This window comes from Pituophis catenifer, unplaced genomic scaffold (genome assembly GCF_029215685.1).
Source record: "Pituophis catenifer annectens isolate HBS135680 unplaced genomic scaffold, rPitCat1.0.hap2 SCAF_1, whole genome shotgun sequence".
Lineage (NCBI taxonomy): Eukaryota > Metazoa > Chordata > Lepidosauria > Squamata > Colubridae > Pituophis > Pituophis catenifer.
This window is the reverse complement of record NW_027256881.1, coordinates 175,452,814-175,474,508: the sequence shown is the minus strand read 5'-3', so window position 1 is coordinate 175,474,508 and position 21,695 is coordinate 175,452,814. Positions and strand designations below refer to the sequence as shown.

Here is a 21,695-nt window from a genome sequence, read left to right as displayed (position 1 = left end):
GTGGAACCAAGGCGAAATTTAAAGAAACATACACTCAGTCTCTGGCTAATACACTATTGATAACCAACGCTTTGGATTCTCCAGCAGCGCGCCTAGAAGGGACACTCAGGTAACCAATGTCCGTTTCTATCGAGAATCCTACCGGAGCTCGCCATTGTTAGGGGGGCGTGTGGGAGGCTGCCAGGATGTCACCCATGTGGAATGGGAAGCCGAGCAGCGAGACGGCCAGCACACGATGGCACAGCACACACACACAGTGATCCCTGAACCCACCGGCCTCCTCCTCAGTTCCTGATCAGCAATGTTAGATGACGTCAGAATTATCGCCACCACTACACAGCTGATTGGAGGGGGGCAGTAATTGGGTATTAAGTGCCAGATGTTGGTTTCGAAGTTTAGTGTGGGATAAATAGCTCTGTGCTGCAGTTGCATACAGCGCTGACTGTGAACCAACCATCCAACTTGTGCTTTGCTTTTGGCTGTGAATCTACAATAACCTGAGTAAAACTTGCATTCTCATCGCTGCTTGTGGTGTTTTGTTACGTTCGCAGCTCGAGACAAAAGACAAGCCAAGAGTTTCATTCTGTTTCATTTTTTCACCTCAAACCCCACAATTACTATGGCCTCACCCGCAACTCAAAAATCAACAGAAGGACTATCTAAAACCGAAAAATCTGTGGTAATTTCAACAATGCAGGCCATGCAATCCACCCTGATGCTGATACAAGAAACGATGGTAAAAATGCAGGAGAAAATGTCCAGCAACCATGACGAACTAAAGATAGACATCCGATTTTTAGATTGCAAGATGAATGACATACAAGAGTCAATTCATAAAAACGAACAAAAATTAGAGAAAGTTGAAACCAGGGTGGAACAAAATGAAAAAAAGCTTGAATTGGTAGACCAAAAATTGATGGCTCAAAATAGAGAACTCGAGGATTCCATCATTCAATTGGAGATGGACCGGGCAGCCTTCTACCTTTGATTCCAAAATGTAATGGAAGACAAAGAGGAAGATTTGGGACAAGTGATCGCAGAGTTGATTGCTGAGGACCTACAACAGGAGAAACTGGAAATAATAAAAGAGTTGGACGAAGTGTATCAGGTACAGACAAACTATGCCAGAAGGCATAAGCTGCCAAGGGAGGTCCATATTAGGTTTGCCAGGAAAAAAGTCAGAGACATATTATACAGTATAACAAGGGAAGAGCCAATGATTTATAGGGGGAAGGAAGTGATAATGCTGAAGCAGGTCCCTAGGAGAGTGAGGGAACTGCGAAGAGACTATCGTTTCCTAGCCATGCAACTAAACAAAAGAAACATCTTGTTTAGATGGATCCTACCGGAAGGCATGCTAATCACATGGCTCGGGAATAAAATCAAGATAGATAGTCTTGTAACTGCACAAGACTTTCTAGATCAATTAGTAGGGATGGAAGAAGAGCAGAGCAGTAAGGAAGAAACTGGAACAGCAGCCCAAGAAGAGGAAATTCCCTAGCAACGAGATTCCAAAGAAGGATCCCTGGAAAGGAAGGAAACAGAAGAAAAAGAAGGCAAGGACACAAAAGGAAAGAAACTCAAAGAGTCACAAGAGCAAACAAAAACTAACCCCGTTCAGGGAAAGTAGAAATGGAAGGTTGGAAATTAATGTCAATAAATGTTAATGGTCTGAACGAGAATAGAAAGAGGAGACAGATACTCTCTAAACTAGCCAAACGAAATGTCGATATTATATGCCTCCAGGAAGTCCATATAAGAAAGCAAGATGAAAAATATCTAGAATACAACAAATTAGGGAAAACCTTTACAGAGAAAGAGAAATGATGTGGGTTAGCAAAAGATTGGGATTGGAAATTGACTTCGCAGAAATTACTCCTAATATATGGGCAGATCACAATCCCCTAGAAATAAAATGGAAAGCCCCACAGAGAAAAAAGTTTAGGAGATGGAGGCTAAAACACAAATTTTAAGAGAAAAGGAATACATAGAAAAAACTATGGGAGAATTGAAACTATTTTTTAAAGAAAATGAAAACCAAGAAACATCCCGAACAAACCTATGGGACACAATAAAAGCATACCTAAGAGGGTTAACAATAACCTATAATGCACATAAAAATAAAGAAAAACAGAAGGCACAAAAAGCCCTTCAGGAAGAAATTGGGGACATGGAAAAGAAATTACAACAAAATCCAGGAGATAAGGCGACAAAAGAGAATTTGATAATGTTGAGACACAAAATGAATATACTAGACCAGGAGGAATTGGCAAATAAAATTAAACAATCCAAACAATATTATTTCAAAAACGTCAACAAGCCAGGTAGGTGGCTGGCCTACAAGTTAAAGAAAGCAAATGAAAAACGGATTTGTCAGATGTAAATGCCTTATTCTCCAATGTGTAAATAGTATATGAACGGGGTATCAGGGGTTAATTTATTCTTCACTCCTTAATGTATTCATAATTCACCACTCCCACATCTAGCTCCTCCCATTGTATATATAAGGAGCTGTCTACATCTTTTTCATTGCTTCTATCTGAGAATATTCAGTGAATATAGAATGCCTGCTGTAAATAAAAGAAAATATATTCAAACCTCTAACTTTCACTAATCTTATTGAGTCTGATCCTGAAAATATTGCAACTAGCTGGTAGCAGAGGATGGTTAATTGACTCAATAAAAACTTAAAAATGTCTAAGAAAGATAGGCCCAACACCAGGGCATACAGCAAAGAAATGGAAACAGAACAAGAAATATTCAACGAATCCACAAACGCAATTTCGAGAGAATCCGAAGAATACACCACTGAAGACGAAGAAATTATAGATGAAAATGATGACCAGGAGGAAATCGAAATAGAGAATAACGAACTCAGGTCAGAAATATTAAAACTATTAAAGAGCCAGAAGAATGATGAAAGTCTCATCGCGAACCTCCAAGATATGCTGAAGAACAGCGGAGCAGCGAGAGAGAAAAACATCACTAATGAAAAGTCTAAAGACCCAAAAACAGTGAGTGATATGACTGAAGAAAAAAATATTGTGAAGAAGAAAAACGGTGATCCAGCGCGAAATTTCGAATGGCAGCCATCTTGGTTTCAACAGGCCTCCAAGGTGAGCGAAGCAGAGCCAATCAAAAAGCTCAATTCAAAATTTCTGGCGCGAAAAACGTTATCAGACAACGAAAATGAAAAAGAAGATTCAAACTCCTCAGAAGAATCAGAATCAGAAAGTGAAGGTGATTCAACAAACTACCAAATAAAATCAGCAATGAAAACGCTTTTTGCTGCATTTGGGCCAAAACTAAAAATTACTAAAAAGCTAACGAAGAAACGAGCGAGCAAGCTAATGCCTCAAGACCTGCCCGCTCCCATCCTGACTACGAGAGTGCCGACGCCCGAACCCAGAGAGCCCTGCCGATACCGCCCCACGCCACAGACCAAAGCAAGCACCAACGCCCTCAGAAGAAAAGGAAGAACAGCCGCCGCCGTCAGGACTCCCAAAATCGAACCAGAGACCGATTCATCTGAGGAGGAGCAGAACGAGCGAGCCGCGGTGAGGAGAACCTTTCACGACGACTTCAAGGAAGAAATGGACAACGCGCATGCGCAAGACTACGCAGACGGCCCGGGAAGACATGAACTGGCGAGGAGACTGTGCAGGCTCGTTGCGAGCATCCCCATGCCGTTTTGTAACTTTCTGCATTTACGAGACCACGGACTGCCTCAGGTTGTAAGTAATGGACCTAATAATGTCGGAAATTTACCCAGTGACTTCCCAAAGCTAAGGGTAGATGGCATTAATTTGCAAGAATGGTATCAACAGCTCCAGGTTGTCTTTATGAAGGAAAACTTACTATTTTTTATCACTAGTCCCCCAAAAAGACCTTGGACTCTAAAAATAGATTGTTTACACCATAGAGCATTTTTCTTATTAATATCTAGTGTGTCTCCTGCAATGTATCACAGCATTAAGCCAAATCTGACTGTTTCAGAAATTATTCAATGCATGTTTAATTTGTTTCACAGTGACAGTGTAGCTACCACCACAAGGATGTCTAAAGATTTCTTTTCATCTAGGATAAAACCAGGGGTTTCCATAAGTGAGCACTTAATATCTTTAAACAAAATAAGAGCTGAGCTGCATTTGAGGGGGGAGGTGATTTCAGACCAAACAATGAAAAGTGTTATTATCAACTCACTTGATCCATCATGGGACAATTATATAACACATTTAGACACAATCAATCTAGGATACTTATCCATAGAAAGTCTATCCAATAAATTAATAGCAGAAGACAATTCAAGAAGGAATCGTTCTAACAATCACATAGAACACAAACCATATAGGAAAGTAGCTTTCCAAGAAAAATATAATGAAACATTTAAATGTCATAACTGTGGATCCAGGGAACACAATAGGAGAGATTGCCCCAAAATTTCAAAGGAAAGACATAGGTCAGAATATAGAAACAAATACAATTATAGACAGTCTTCCATAGATAGACATAGATATAGAAGCCCACCAAATTACAAAGAGAATAGAGGGGGCAGAGATAATTCAAAGGATAGAAAATCTGGTTCACTAAATGGGTTAAATAAACAAGACAACACTAACATACAGCAAAATGAGAACAATAATTGGCTTATTGATTCTGGAGCAACCAATCACACCACTAATAACAAAAATATATTGTCTTCATTTATAGAAGATAAATTTGTAATAAAGGTAGCTAACCAAGAAAAGGTTCAAGTATTAGGTAGAGGGAATGTAACCCTGCCTGGTCTAGGAAAAATAGAGGGGGTATTGTTAATACCTGAAATACCTCATAACATACTAAGTGCCATAAAACTAAGTAGAGATTCTGACATTAACATTGTTTTTTCTAAAGGAAAAGCGACTTTGGAGAAGAATAAAATAAATATAGGCACTGTGATGATTAAAGGAGGCCTACCTTATCTGATAACAAAGGAAAAATGGTTGCATAACATTGATTCAAATATGGAAGATTGTATTGAAGTAGATAATGAAAATATTAGCAACAGTGACAATGATGAATGTAAAATATCTCATGATCACGTAGATACACACAATGAAAAAAAACCAAAAATAGGTAAGCCAATTCATGATGAGCGTGCTCACATCTTACATAGGAAGTTAGGACATGCCAGTTTTCCTGTAGTACAAAAAATGACTGAACACGCAGAAGGTGTTAAAATAAAAAATTGTGAAAACTATTTGGAATGCTCAGTATGTAAATCTACAAAACTAAAAACTAGTCCCAGACCAAGAAAATCTACTAGATCAACCAACAAAATTTTTGATTTAGTACACATGGACTTAGTTGGTCCATTAACTCCATCAATCACTTATAGAAAACGTTACTTCTTGACAATAGTAGACGATTATAGCCGCTATGGATTTGTTTATACATTAAAACACAAAGATGAAACCTTTCAAAAATTTAAAGAATTTTATAAACGCATAGAAACACAACACAATATCAAAATAAAACAAATTATGACAGATAGGGGATGTGAATTCATGTCTAAAGAATTCTCCCAATGGTTAAAAGACAAAGGAATGTTACATTACACATCTAGCCCATTTTCTGCGTTCCAGAACGGGATTGCGGAGAGGAAGAACTCAACATTACAAACCATGATTAGATGCACATTGGAAGATGCTGGCTTAAGCAAACAATTCTGGTCAGAAGCCTTACATTATTCAAATTACACACAGAATAGAACCTGGTCCAGCATTGTAAATAAGACACCATATGAAGTGATGTATAATAGGAAACCAAAATTAGCACACATGCACATATTTGGAGTCACTGCAGACATACACATACCTAAGCAATTAAGAAGAAAGGGAGAAAACGTATCCAGAAGACTCAGATTTATGGGTTACGAGACAGGCACTAAAGGATACAGATTCATTGATAATAATAACAAATTTATAGTCTCCAGAACAGCTGTGTTCCACGAACAGGCCAACTGGTCTAAAATACATCTTAATGAAATATTTCCAAATAACCACAAAGATACAAAATCTCATGAGAAAGAGACTATAGAAAAGCAAGATATCAACAAATATAAAAACAAAACCAAAACATGGACAAATAGCCAATACAAAATAAAAACTGATACACTAACAAAAAAGGAAGCAAGATATTTACATGATAACGATAGTAAACCTAAAAGAACTATTAGAAACACCAGAAATCAAATACCAAATAAATACAAGGATTATATAATGCATATGGATGGTGAGCCAACAACACCTAATACATATGAGGAAGTGTTAAAACTCCCTAGTAAAGAAAAGGAAAAATGGGAATTAGCGATGAAAAAAGAGATGGAAAGTTTACAAGGACTAAATGTATTTACACCTGCAGTTGCACCTAAAGATAAAACAATTATTGGTACCAGGTGGATATATAAAATTAAGAACTTAGAGGGAGGTAATACCCTATACAAAGCTAGACTAGTTGCACAAGGTTATGCACAGAAATATCCGGAGGACTATACTGACACGTATTCCCCCACAGTAAGAACAGAGAGTGTCAAAACAGCTCTAGTGGTAGCATCAGCACTCAATCTTGATGTATTCCAATATGACATACAGACTGCGTATCTACACGCAAAACTAGATAAGGAAATATATGTAAGAGCACCTCACAGTCAATACACGAACAAAAATGAGATTTGGTTGTTAAACAAGAGTTTATACGGATTAAAACAATCTGGTAAACAATGGTATGATTGTTTAGTAAAAGTACTTAAAACCATGGACTTCAATGCTACCACTGCTGATAACTGTTTCTTTGTAAAAAAGGGTGATGATTACATAGAATTTGTATTGATTTATGTGGATGACATTTTATACATAGGAAAACATAAAGAGAGAAGAGAAACTTTTGTATCTAAGCTAAATGAACATTTCTCGTTAAAATCTCTAGGCAAAGTAAACAAATATCTTGGTGTTCAAATTAATAAGACTAAAAGAGGATTCAAACTTACTCAGAGAGATAAGATCATAGAACTTTTAAATAAATGCAATCTAAATAACGCCAAACCTTGTGATACTCCTATGCAAACTGACTTTCTAAGAAATACTGATGAATCTTCTCCCGAATTCAAAGATAACACATTTTATAGATCAATCATAGGTTCACTTCTTTATATATCTAATTGGACAAGACCAGATATCGCTTTACCACTCAATTTATTATCCAGACATGTCAGCAAGCCAACAATGTATCACTGGGAAGCTGTTAAAAGAATTTTAAGATATCTGAAAAGTACACTAGACTTTTGTTTAATGTTAGAACCTAACAATAATAAAGAACCAAAGCTTACATGTTACGCAGATGCGGACTGGGCTGGAGACACCTCATGTAGAAAAAGCACATCTGGCTATATATTCCTCTTAAATGACTGTCCAGTTTACTGGTACACTGGTAAACAAGAACTAGTGGCCACTTCAACGACAGAAGCAGAATATGTTTGTTTATCCAAAGCTGCAAATAACCTTGTATGGTTTAATGATTTAATTTCAGATGTTTGGAAAAAACCTGCTTTGCCTTTTGTTATGCATGAAGACAACAAAGCAGCCATTGAAATATCTAGATCTGATGCCATTGGACAAAGGTCCAGACACATAGATATAAAATTTAAACATGTGAGACAATTATCTCAGGATGGATTTATTAAAGCAGTGCATTGTGATACTTCAGAACAATTAGCTGACATATTGACAAAACCTTTACCTTCTAAGCAGCACAAATATTTAACTTCTAAGTTGTATGTTTTGTATTGTCCTGAATCTGAATGTAATTGGTGTTGCATAACGAATCGGCATTTAGAGGGGGATTTGTCAGATGTAAATGCCTTATTCTCCAATGTGTAAATAGTATATGAACGGGGTATCAGGGGTTAATTTATTCTTCACTCCTTAATGTATTCATAATTCACCACTCCCACATCTAGCTCCTCCCATTGTATATATAAGGAGCTGTCTACATCTTTTTCATTGCTTCTATCTGAGAATATTCAGTGAATATAGAATGCCTGCTGTAAATAAAAGAAAATATATTCAAACCTCTAACTCTCACTAATCTTATTGAGTCTGATCCTGAAAATATTGCAACAGGATTATCTAACAATTGGAAGATATGAAGGGGAATTTACAAAATAAAGAAGAAGATAAGCTTGAGATCGCCTGGGAATATTATACAGAGCTCTATAAAGAGGAGGAGGTCCCAAGAAAAAAGATTGAGCAATATATGTCAGAGGAAGAACCCTCACTGGTAGGAGAGGAGGAGAGGGAGGTGCTGAACAAAGAAATTATGATAGAGGAATTGAAGATGGCAATCTCAAAACTAAAAAACAATAAATCACCAGGCCCGGACGGTCTCCCAAGAGAAACATACAAAAAAATTAGAGGAAATATTATTACCAAAATTACTTGAGATATGCAATGAGGTGCTACTAGGAGCTAAAATACCTGATTTGTGGAGGGAAGCATACATTACATTACTGCCAAAAGAAGGTACCGATCTAAAACAAATAAAAAACTATAGACCAATTTCCCTTTTAAATTCGGACTATAAAATTTTTATGAGTATAATAGCTGAAAGAATGAAAAGAATATTAAATACTATGATACATACAGTACAGACCAGAATGGTTTCTTGCCCTGCAGACAAATTAGGAATAATATAAGAATTGTTGTAGATATTTTAGAATATTACGAAGCCCACCCAGAAAAGCAAATGCCTTAGTCTTTCTGGATGCCCAAAAAGCTTTTGACAACCTTAATTGGAAGTTTATGATCGAACAAATCAAAACAATGAAATTAGGAACAAACTTTGAGAGAATGATAAAAACAATTTATAATCAACAGAGGGCAAGAATAATAATAAATGGGGATATGACCAAAACATTTCAAATCAAGAAAGGAGTAAGGCAAGGGTGCCCACTATCACCATTACTATTTATCATGGCTTTGGAAATTTTGTTAAACAGGATCAAAAACAATAGTGGAATAAAAGGCCTAAAGATCAAGAGAGAGGAATATAAAACACAGGCCTTTGCCGACGATGTAGTGCTGATTATGGAGAAACCATTAGAAATGGGCCAAAAAATTCTGGAGGAACTTGGAAGATATGGTGAGGTGTCTGGGTTTAAATTAAATAAAGCCAAAACTAAAATGCTGTTCAAAAACCTGACAGAAAGGCAAAAGGAAGAACTAGAAAAGACACTGGATTTACAAATTGTTAAAAAAATTAAATATTTAGGAATTTGGATAATATCAAGAGGATAATTCGGCCCTGAAAGAGGATAATTATACACCTCTGATCAAAAAAATTAAACAGGATTTGGAAAGATGGGGGAATCTACAGCTATCACTCTTGGGCAGGATAGCATCAATAAAGATGAATATCCTGCACCAAGTTATTATTTATTTATTTATTTATTTATTTATTTATTTATTTATTTATTTATTTTTTCATATTTGTATACCGCCCTACTCCCGAAGGACTCAGGGCGGTGAACAGCCATAATAAATACAAATACATATAGAAGTTAAAAACTATTAAGAAACAGATTAAGTAATTTAGGCTCAAAGATTAAAAACATCCAAATTTATCTAAAGAGGTTTAAAACCCAATTTAAAAGCCAGTTTAAAAGCCAATTAAAAAGGGAGAGTTAGGCCAGACCAGCTTGTTGGAATAGAAATGTTTTCAGGGCACGGCGGAACATGCGTAAGTCTTGGATGTTTCGTAACTCCGGGGGAAGCCCATTCCAGATGGTAGGTGCCCCCACAGAAAAGGCTCTCCCCCTGGGGGCCATCAGTCGACATTGTTTGGCTGACGGCACCCCGAGGAGCCCCTCTCTATGGGAGCGAACTGGTCGGTGAGAGGCTATTTGAATATTATATATTATATATTATATAATATTATATGTATTATATGTACATATAATATTATATGTATTCCAAACTGCACTGGTCATTCTAGATAAAATTTTTTTCGCAGAACTGAATAAAATTACCAGGAAATTTATTTGGGGTGGGAAAAAACCTAGAAACTCACTTCGATCACTACAAAATAATAGAAGCAGGGGAGGCTTTGGACTCCCAGCCTGGGAAATTTATCACAAAGCGGCCCACTTAGTTTGGATAAGGGAATGGGTCACCCTAGAAAATAAAAGAACCTTAACTCTGGAAGGGCATGACCTACAAAGAGGATGGCATGCCTACTTATGGGACAAGGAAAAGAAGAAAAAAACATATTTCCACAGACACAAGATAAAGGATATGTTAATACAAACCTGGGAGGGAATTAGACATTGCTCTCCCCTTGACAGACCTCCTATGAACAAAGAAGATGACAACTGCCATGACCACCAAGCCCAAACCACAACAAATGTTGAGTTGGACTCCTGTATGTCAAAGGGCATTTGAACGGTTGAAGGAGTTGTTTGCTAGAGAACCAGTCCTTAAACACCCCGATCTGTCAAAGCCGTTTGTCATACAGGCTGACGCCAGCTGTGTGGGAGAAAGTAGCATTCGGTTTTCCGGTGACATCATCGTGCAAGCAAGACAGACATGGAGCTCACTCCTGCCTTGTTCTTGCAAACTTCTTAATCTGGGCGGCTTTCATGTTGGCGGTGGCCCCGGAGAGGCAGCCGCAAGCGGAGAGGAGCAACAGTGCATGTGGAAGTGGCAATCCCGCGTGCATCAACGTATCTCTCCTGTCACAGGTTAGGAAGAAGGTGCCAGTCATGGCGGCGTCAAAACGGTGATTGTACCGTATTGGAAGGGAAACCTGATCACGGCGGGCAAGGACTCCCTCTCTAGGATTCTTTTGATCCTTTTGATTCCCTCATTCTGAGTGAGTGTGGTGGCGGAAAAGGAGTTAATTCAAGTGCCACTTTTTTTTTTATATTGGAGCTAAGCTGGGGAAAGCAGCTGTTTGTTTTGCTATCTCATGAACTTTTTGGCCACTGCTGAGTTGAACTGAGACTGAAAAGAGAACTGTGCCTGACTGTCTGGAAACTGTCGGCATGGGTTCCTCCCCCCATTGCTGTATGGCGACCACTCCTCTCTAGGAGGATTGGGAATTGTGGACTGAACAGACTCTTTCCTTCCGGGATTTTTCTTTTCTGCTTGATCATCACTGACTATATAGAACATCACTCTGCTGCTTCCCAGTGGCGAACTCAAAATTACAGAATCTGCTGAGTTCTTAGAGGTGAAGAGATTTGAATGCACCTTTACAGACAGATCTGCTTCTATGTTGAGAATAAATTTTGTCTAGCTGAATGAAATTAACCTCCATTGATTATGGACTACACTGATTAATACTGACCTGAACGTTTTGGATATATAATTTGCCTCTGGAATTGGCTAGTCCAAAGGTGATTGGCCAGTTAATTCTGAGAATTTCATTTAAGCAGAATTGACTAATATAATTGGCATAATTAAATTTGAAAGTGTTGGACGTAACCTTACGGACAAGATGTCTAGCGCAACAATTGTGACAACTGCAAAAGCTAGGAAAAAAGTTTTGACACTCCCAGTGACTGCCTCCCCGGCTACATCTATATCTTCATCCTCACCATCTAAATCTTTGGACAATTTAGTTGCTGTGGGGAAACCCCCTACATTATCAAGTCTCCAGGGTATGTTGCAGGCAATGTATGAAGTGATGACAAGGAATCAGGAAGGTATCTCCAAGAACTTAGAAGACTTGACATTAGACCTCAAGGGGGAACTGGGAGCTGTTAGAAGTGATATTAAAACGCTGAATGAGAGACTGGAGAGTGTTCAGGGGGCGATGATGCAGCAGGAAAGTAAGGTACAAGAGGTAGAGAAGAGAGTGGGGTGGTGTGAAGAGAGATTGGAAGGGAATGAGAGAGAGCAGATCTCGGTGAACAGAGCTCTGGAGGAAGAGATTATTTTCCTCGAGATGGAAAAGTCAGCTTTTTACCTAAGGATACAGAACGTCATGGAGGAAAGGGGGGAACCACTAAGAGACATAGTGGCAGACATTCTGGCTGGTATCCTGGATATAGGTAAAGAAAATGTCTTGAGAGATATAGATGATGTCTTTCGTGTCCATACGAGTTATGCTAGGAGACAGGGGCTCCCAAAAGAGGTTCACGTCAGGCTTTCTAAGAAGGCCCTTAGGGAAGAAGTGGTTCTGAAGGCAAGAGAAAAAATGATAACATTTAAAGACAAACAGTTAATAGTTCTGAAACAATTTCCCAGACGGGTGCGGGAATTGCGGCGAAACTACCATTTTTAAACTGTCTAGTTAAGAAAACATAAAGTACTTTATAGATGGCTTCTGCCTGAAGGATTACAATTTATGTGAGCAGATAAAAAGAGGAAGATTGACAATCTCAGAGATGCCAGAGATTTCCGTGGTAGACATCTTAAATCTTTAGAACCTGATGTGAGGGAAGAATCAGAGAGCAAGAGTGGGGAAGAATCATTAGAAGAGGAAGAGAGAGGGGAACCAGAACAGCTAGGCAAGAAGAAGAAAGGAAGAGGACAGGTAGAGGTAGGAGCTGAAGGATTGAGCCACAGAGAAACAAGACAAACAAGGAAGAAACTCCAGGTAGAGTGTAAGTAGAAGTAGAAGAGGGGAGAAGGGATGGGGGAGGAGATCTGTTTGATGTCAGTTAATATTAATGGGTTGAATGGGCCGAATAAGAGAAAAAAGGTCTTCAACAAATTGATAAAAGCAGGTCTGAACATAATATGTCTTCAGGAAGTGCATGTGAAAAGAGATCATTTACACATACTAAATTGTACTAAATTGGGAAATTTATATACATCTCTGGCAGAAACAAAAAAAAAAGAGGCGTAGTAATTTATGTTCAAAAGCATATAAATTCCAGATTAATTTTCGCAGACGATGAAGAGAGATTATTAATGATTGAAGTAGAAATTTGTCAAAAAAAATGTTTATTGGTTTGTATCTATGCACCTAACGGGAACCAGAAAGGTTTTTTCCAAAGTCTTTACAATAAATGGTCAGATTATGATTATTCACATACAGGAAACAGGGAAGAGGAAAGAGGAAAGAGAACAGTAAAAAAAGGATTGCCACCTGTCTGCCATCAAATACAGGAGGAATTTGAACTTAGGGATATATGGAGGGAAAAACATCCGGAAGGAAGGCAGTATACATACTTCTCTCCCAGGCACTCATCTTTGTCACGGATAGATGCAGCCTGGATGTCGGGGGAGCTACGGCAGGGGGTATGGAAGGCAGAGATAGGTGTTAATGAGTGGGCAGATCACCATCTGCTTTGGATTACATGAGGAAGTCTGAAAACAAGGCCCAGATGGAAAATAGATGAGAGGGTTTTTAAAGATGAGCAATATTTAACTTATGCAAAGAAGGAGATGGAATTTTTCTTCCAGGAAAATAATACTGAGGACACAAATCTTCCGACTATTTGGGATACAGCTAAAGCAGTATTTCAGGGCTTAGTGATAAACTATATAGCTGGGAAATGAAAGAAGGATAAGGTTAAACGGGATAAGCTATTAGGGGATTTGGCAAAAAGTGAGGCTGCGTTGCAACAGGATCCAAATAGCAGAGAATTAGGTATGAATTTGAAAATGGAACGTCATCAAATTAATCTTATAGACCAGGAGGAACTAGAAAAGAAAATTAGATGGATGAAACAGAGACAGTTCGAAAGTGCAAACAAACCAGGAAGGTGGCTTACGTATCGATTAAAAAAAGAGAAGGAAAGAAGTAGAATTCATAACTTGAAAGATGATAATGGTGATTGGATTGTAGAGAAGAGGGGAAGAAAAGAGTAGTGCAGGAATTTTTCACCGATCTATATAGAGATGAAGACAAATCCGAGGATGAAATAAAGAAATATTTAGAAGAGTCCGATTTACCAAAAATCCCGGATATGTCCAGGGAAATATTGGATAGATAAATTACGGAAGGGGAAAATGAAAGGGTCTTAGGGAAACAAAAAATAGGGAAGACCCCCAGTACGGATGGCCTTCCGATGGAATGTTATAAGGCACTATGGGAAGTTCTAGGTCCTCATATGGCAGAATTATTTAATGGGGTAACTCGGGAGGGATTGATTCCGGATTCCTGGACAGAAGCACTAATAACTCTCCTGCCAAAGGAAAGTAATGATTTATCCCTCATCCAGAACTACAGACCGATTTCACTCCTCAATGCAGACTATAAATTATTTGCGGCGGTATTGGCAGACAGACTAAGAGGATTTTTGAGCCAATTTATCCACAAAGACCAAAACGGTTTTTTACCTCGTAGGCAAATCAGAGACAATATGAGGATAATCATGAATATTCTAGAATATTATGAAGCTCACTTTGATAAACAGCTGGCTTTGGTCTTCATGGACACGCAAAAGGTTTTCGATCATGTGAGCTGGCGGTTTTTACTAGGTTTGTTACATCATATGCAATTTGGGGAGAAAATTTTACTCGGGCAATTCGTGCAATTTACTCGAAACAGTCTGCCAAAATTCTGATTAATGTGGATACATCTGAGAAAATTTGTATTGAGAAAGGTACTAGACAGGGATGCCCGCTTTCTCCGCTTCTATTTAACATTGGAACCGTTATTGAGAGAAATTAGACAAAATTCGGGATTACAAAAGGATTATAAAAGGATTACATATCAAGAACCAGCAGTATAAGATACAAGCGTACGCTGATGACCTTGTGTTTGTACTGGAAGACCCTTTTATATTGGGCCCGAAGTTAACTTACGAATTAGAAAGATATGGAGCTGTGGCGGGCCTAAAAATAAATAAGGAAAAAACAAAGGTCTTGATTAAAAATTTGACAATAAATCAGGGGAAGGAAATAGAATCAAACTTGGGATTCCAAATCATAAAAAAGATACGGTATTTAGGCATTCTGCTATCTGCTAAGTGTTCAACAATTAAGGAAGATAATTATTTGAAACTTCTCCGACAAATGGAACAAGACTTAGAGAAGTGGAAGAAGTTGCAAGTCTCTCTGTTAGGTAGGATTGCGATTATAAAATCTTATATTCTCCCAAAATTGATTTACTTATTTTACACAGCCCCAGCCAGATTGGACAATAATTTTTTTAAACAATTAAATCAATGTGTTCTCAAATATATTTGGCAGAATAAAAAATCTAGAATTAAACTTAAAATGCTCCAAGAGGTGAAGGGTAGAGGGGGATTTGGTTTGCCTAAATGGGAGTATTATTACCAGGCTGAAAATTTAGTTTGGGTAAGGGACTGGATCTTGTTGAGAAGGAGACGGCTGTTGGTTCTGGAAGGTTCGGGGCTGCAACAGGGTTGTATTATTTCCTTTGGCAAGAGAGGGCAAAAAAACACACGTGCTTTGCAGGTATTATTTGAGGAATACTTTAATCGAAATGTGGAGGAAAATTAAAGACAAATTTTATTCTTTGACCCCTTTCTGGCTGGTCCCGCTAGAAGCCATGACATATACCCAACTATACAATAAAGAAAAACATCTACCTTATTGTGAGCTGCTTGATAGTCAAGGCTGTTTAAAAACAAGAACCAAACTAGGTCTGCAGGGAACAGAAGTGGATTGGTGGGCTTATGCTCAAATAAACTCCAAATATAAAAAAGATAAGGAGCAAGGAGGTATCGATAGGACCCTGCAGGAGCTAGATAAGATTATATTAGGGAAGGAGGAAAAAATGTTAGCTAAGATTTACAACTTTTTAATAACCCGTTGGATAGGTGACGAGATCATCAAAGACTCAATGATTGCCTGTGGGAGGAATATTGGCCACTCAATCGATCTGGCGAAATGGGAAGAAATTTGGTCTAGACAATTGAAATTTTTGATGGCAACTACTTATAAGGAAAACTTGTACAAGATGGTATACAGGTGGCACCTTCCTCCCGCCCGACTATCCAAAATGTTTCCTGGACTCTCCCCAAATTGCTGGAAGTGTGGGGAGTTAGGTACCTATTTCCATGTATGATGGACTTGCCCCAGAGTAACTGAATTTTGGAAACTCATTCAGAGGTGGTTGTTGGAAATTACTGGTTACAAACTACAACTGAAACCTGAATTTTACCTATTAAACATCAGGCCAGATAAAATAGGCACTAGCAAATGGTATCCGATTGTTTATATCACAACTGCCTCACCCAAAACTGGAAGGGTAAAGATCTACCGTCTGAAGATATGATTATAGGGAAAATCATGGAATGTGCAGAAGCCAATAGGCTAATTAAACTTTTAAGAGACCAAAAAGACTGCATATTTCCAATGTTGGGACCTATGGTATGTTTGGTTGAATAATAGAATAAAAAGAGGACAATGCTAGATTAGACTTTTATTTTTTATCTGTTTATTTAGATTGAATGTTATGTATTGTGTAATGTTCTCACCATGATCTGTTTGTCGATAAATCTTTTGTTTGTATTTTTTTAAAGAAATAAAATTATTTTAAAAAAATGAAAAGGAAGAAGCATTTGCTGTTAAATGGGTGTTACAAACATGGCGACACTTACTGGAGGGGACAGAAAAAACATTCGAGGTCTGGATAGACCATAAGAATCAAGAGGCATTACAAATGCCCCGTAAACTGTCCCCCAAACAGGTCAGGTGGGCGTTATATTTCCAACGGTTCAAGTTTATTCTCAAATACGTACCAGCAGGGTGGAATTTCCTGGCTGATGCCTTGTCATGTATGCCTCAGTACGGTAGTAAGAGAGACGAGGTGATGCAGGCTTTGATACCGCCCACACAGCTTGGAATGCAAGCCATAGATAAGAATCAAAATGGGTTTCATTGGATGAACACCCTAAAAAAGGAACTCGAGGTTGATCCCTGGTTACGGGCAAACATAATGACAGTCACACGTCAAGACAGATTAGCATGGAGACTGGACAGACTATACATCCCAAAAACTTTATGGAGAAGATAATGTCAACATCCTCTGGAACCCCCTGTGCTTCGCCGTAAAAACACCACATGCACATGGTCAAAAGTGATGCTATCCGGTTTAATCGTAGCTTACATGGTGGTCAAACAGAAAGCGCTGAAGTTCTTCAATGAGAAACAAAGTCAGAGATGGCTGGTTCCGCCGGTTGTTCGGTTTTATAGAACGCTATGCAAGCGTCCTGCCCTCATTCTATTACAAATTTAAAGTAACCATGCTTGCTATCCCACTCAGATTCATTGCGAATCACCCTCTACTTCCGGCATTTGCTGTTCCTTGTAACATTGGTATCTGCTTTCTCTTTACGTCCTTATGGTTACCGATCCCCCTCCCCTATTCCTCTTTCTGTCCACCACCTGATATCACCGTGTTCTACTAAACGTAACAACACCCCCCTTCACCGTGTCTTTGGTTGCCTGGTTCGTTGTGTTCTACCCAGTCATTCATGTTCAGGTAAGTCATTTCCCCAGGATCTTGTGTCGATGGGTATTCTGACACTCGACAGAAATGTCATGATGTCAAGACAGTAGGGCATTTCGGCTTCTTAAAGACTTTGCATTTGGTTAGATGACAGTTTTTGTGGCCCCTGATGCATAGGGACATAGAGGAATACATCCAGGACTGCCCTGTCTGTACTACATCCAAACCACAAGTAGTTGGGATGTTTTCCCAATCGGGAAAACCCTTTGGTCTTCTACAAATGGTGGCTGAACCCAGTAGACCATGAGACGAGATCACCATGGATTTTATAGTAGACCTGCCCAACAGTAGGGGCAAACGGTAATATGGACGGTGCTCAACCTGTTTTCCAAACAGGCCCATTTTATCCCATGTAAAGGGTTACCATCAGCTCAAAAACTAGCCAAACTCTTCCTCCAACAAATATATCGTTTACATGGAGTACCGAAACAGATAATATTGGATAGGGGTGTACAGTTTACCACTAACTTCTGAAGAGTGTTTCTCCAGAAACACTATAGGATCAGAACAGGGGCTTAGCTTGGCTTTCCACCCAAGCACAAACCGTGCTGCTGAATGTGTTAATGCAATTGTGGAATGTTATCTCTGGTCCTACGTATCGTACCAGCAAAGTGATTGGTATAACCTATTACCCTTTGCTGAAGCGGCGTATAATAATTCAATACATCGTAGTACAGGATACACCCCTTTCAAAATAGTAACAGGAAAGGAATTTCCCGCCATCCAGGAATTGGATGTACAAACACCGGAACCAAAGTCAACCTCGGAATGGGCAGAGAGCATACAGAGGGTCTGGCCTCACGTGAAAAAAGCCCTAGAAAAAGCGTCTACAGAGTACAAACAACAAGCCAATAAAAAGAGGGCAGATTGCCCACCATTACAGACAGGAAACAGAATATACCTATCAACTAAATACTTACGCCTACAGTTACCCAGTAAGAAACTCGGTCCCAAGTACCTCTGGCCGTTTACCATAAAGAGGGTTATAAATCCAGTAACTATGGAATTAGACCTGCCCCCAAGTTTGCAGTTTACTAAAACCGATAACACACATCCAGGACACTAATACATATCCAGCTCCTGTATTGGGACAACATTATGAAATCGAGAAGGCTCTTGATTCCAAATATCATAGGGGGATCCTCAAATATCTCGTCAGGTGGAAGGGGTATCTGGACACCGATGTGTCCTGGGTGCCAAAACGGGATGTCAACACTCCCCGATTGCTACAACATTTTCATAGAAAACACCCTAAAAAACCAGAGTAAACTGAAATATTAACGTTTCCTTTTCTCTATCCTTTCAGACAGGAGCCTGGTAGGGGGAGCCACCTGTTAAGCATCAAGCAATACTCGACACCCTAACGTTACAGCAACCAAGAAACCAGAGCTACAGGAGGAGGGACATGGGAATGGGTGACGGTGGGGGTGTAGTTGGGTAGCTTTGCGATTAGGTGTTATACTCACTGGTGGTGGGATATAGGGTGGGACGCTAGCACAGCCTACACACACCGGTCACAAGCGGCGCAGTATCCACATCGACTGGTGGCCATACTTGCAGATCAAATCAAGACATCAAAAAGATAAGGAGGAATTTGGAATAGAGACGGGAACAAATAGATTTGATAAATTATTGATAGGCCCGGGAAAAAAAATACTAGCCAGACTATATAATTACCTATTAGAATACGAAAGGGCAGAAGAGGTGGTAAAAGAGCAAATGATCGCGTGGCAAAAAACATAGGTCATAGTATAAATGTGGATGAGTGGGAAACAATTTGGAATATAAATTATAAATTGACAAAAGCAGCATCATGTAAAGAAAATCAATACAAAATGCTATATAGATGGCATCTAGCCCCTCCAAGACTAGCGAAAATTTACCCAAATTAGAAGAGGAGGTGGTCAAGGGAAATATGATTACATGGGCAAAAAATTTTGGCTACAGTATCGAATTGGATAAATGGAAAAAATTATGGAAAGTAAATAGTAAACTAACTATGTCTGTACCCTACAAAGAAAACATCTATTAAAATGTTTTAAAGGTGGCACCTCCCTCCCGCGCCCATAGCGAGCATGTTCCCCAACACTTCCCCACACTGCTGGAAATGTAAAATACAAAAAGGAACATATTACCACATGTGGTGGTCCTGCCGAGAAGCGAAACAGTTAAAAAAAAAAGATGTATGATGAGATAATAGAAAGATTTAAATTAAGATGTTGGAATTTATGTTAAAATTGTTTGTTTTCATTTGTTAAACTAGAATACCCATTTGTGACCAGACCAAGACTTCGTTCTTGGAAAAAAAAAATTATGTTCATGTTGGAAAAAATAAAAAATTTTTACCAAAAAAAAAAATCAGATGCTTGGCAACCGACTCACGTTTATGACAGTTACAGTGTCCCAGAGTCATGTGACTTTCTGACAAGCAAAGTCAATGGGGAAGCCAGATTCACTCAACAAGCATGTTATTAATTTAATACAACAATTGGCAGTTACACCAATTGTTTCTTTGGAACATCATCTGATTTTCCATCTGTTTTTTTTCCACACCTGTTATTGCGATCCGATTCTGGAAAATTATCTGCTGCCTATGAGTACGACTTAGAGAGACTCTCTCTTCTTTTAAGTTTATTCTCAATTCTAACCAGACTTAGTTAGGTAGCTGTTATATACGTTGGTGTAACCTTCTGAAATTAGGTACCTTTTATATATGTTGGTGTAACTTTCTGAAATTCATAAACATTAAATCAGAATGTTCAGAAGAAAAATCAACCATCCGAAGTCCCTCTCCTCATAGGAATACTTATAGAGCTCAGTTCCAGGCCCTGAGAAAGAATTTTGATGAAGAACAAGAAATAGTAGGACCCTCTTCTCAGCAAACCAGGGGAAGGAGTTATGGCTCTAATGTCAACAGGATTGAAAAGTTACTCATGCAAATGAATACTACAGAGATTAGTGAGAATGCTGAGGGAATGACAAAGGTCAGATGTAGAAGTAGTCTACTGTCATTTGAAGGAAGAAAGAGACCTATCGAGCTTGTAGAGAAAGCTGATGGATCAGTTGTACAGTTAGAAACTTCTGTTTCAGAGAGGATTAGTAAATTTGATGCTATGCATGATGAGTCTTTCAAATTTACTGAAAGTAGGAAGGGGAGTAAAAGAAATGAAACAGTCTTTCAAACACTCTTCCCCAAAGAAGGAGAAAACGGCCTCTGCTGATAAAGATGAATGTTTTTTCTTTAAGTCCATCAAAGGAACTGCCCAAGAAGATTCAATGGGCAGTTCTAGTTCAAAAGCAGAGACTGTTTCTTCAACTATGACTCAACTTTCAGTGTTTGAAAACATTGATTCACAAAAAGATATAGTTGTTTCAGAAAAAGAAAGCAATGAAGAGTTTACTGTAACTGGCCATTACCCTCTAAATCTGTCTGCAGTTAACAAAAATTTGTCTCCCACAGTTGGAAATCTTGATAGCTTTAGTCCATTAAAAGATACCAGTGCTTGGTCCTTATCAAAACAAAATACTAGTTCAGTATGTCTTGAGAATTCTCCACAAGCCCCTACTTTAATTAATGAAAAGTCAGAAAGCACTTTCCCTGTTTTAAAAACAAGTGAAACACAAATTGTGAAACACAAATTGAAAGTGCCTGCTATTCCTCTTCTGTCCCCTCTGAAGTTCTTGAACAAGAGATAGTAGTAGATAGACATGACAAACAGGAACGCAACACCTGCGCATGCACAAGATGGTGGTTTCCCGAAGTGTCGGCTGAGTTCGGAGGATGAAAGTATGAGCGACGGGAAACCGGGGGAGGCTGTTTTTCCATTCTTCGGCCCCCTGCCCGATATGCTGAGCCTCCGGCAGTTCAAATGAGCCATCTCTGGCAAGAGACGGTTCTCGGATGACCTGGGACTGGCGAGGAGAGGATTGCATCAGCTAGGCGCCGCTTGGAGGGCGGCGGCCGGCCTCTGCAATAGCGCCGCAGCCTTAAAGTTCCATTGGCCGGATTGGGCTACCCAGACGCAGTTTGCTTTGCTCTTGGCGCTCCTGGATCGGGGGGGGGCTGCTACAGGCGCTGTGGCTGCTGTAAGATCGTCAGCCCCCCCTGGAGGATCTGCTGAGGCTAGAACAGCGGCGTCATGGACAGTATGGAGGCCTTGTCGATGGCGGAGAGTGCCATACTGAAGGTGCTGGGAATGACCCAGCAGACCATTCTGCTGGGATTA

General features: G+C 39.1%; 1 protein-coding gene across 1 annotated transcript; it reads left to right on the top strand.

The window, feature by feature from the left end:
- Positions 1–1,000: 1,000 nt before the first annotated feature.
- Positions 1,001–21,254, top strand: LOC139309584 (neurabin-1-like). The gene is given in 5 exon segments (XM_070933701.1): positions 1,001–1,108; positions 11,707–11,866; positions 20,170–20,638; positions 20,640–21,096; positions 21,099–21,254. Coding segments are annotated over 5 exon segments (1,350 nt in total).
- Positions 21,255–21,695: the final 441 nt, after the last annotated feature.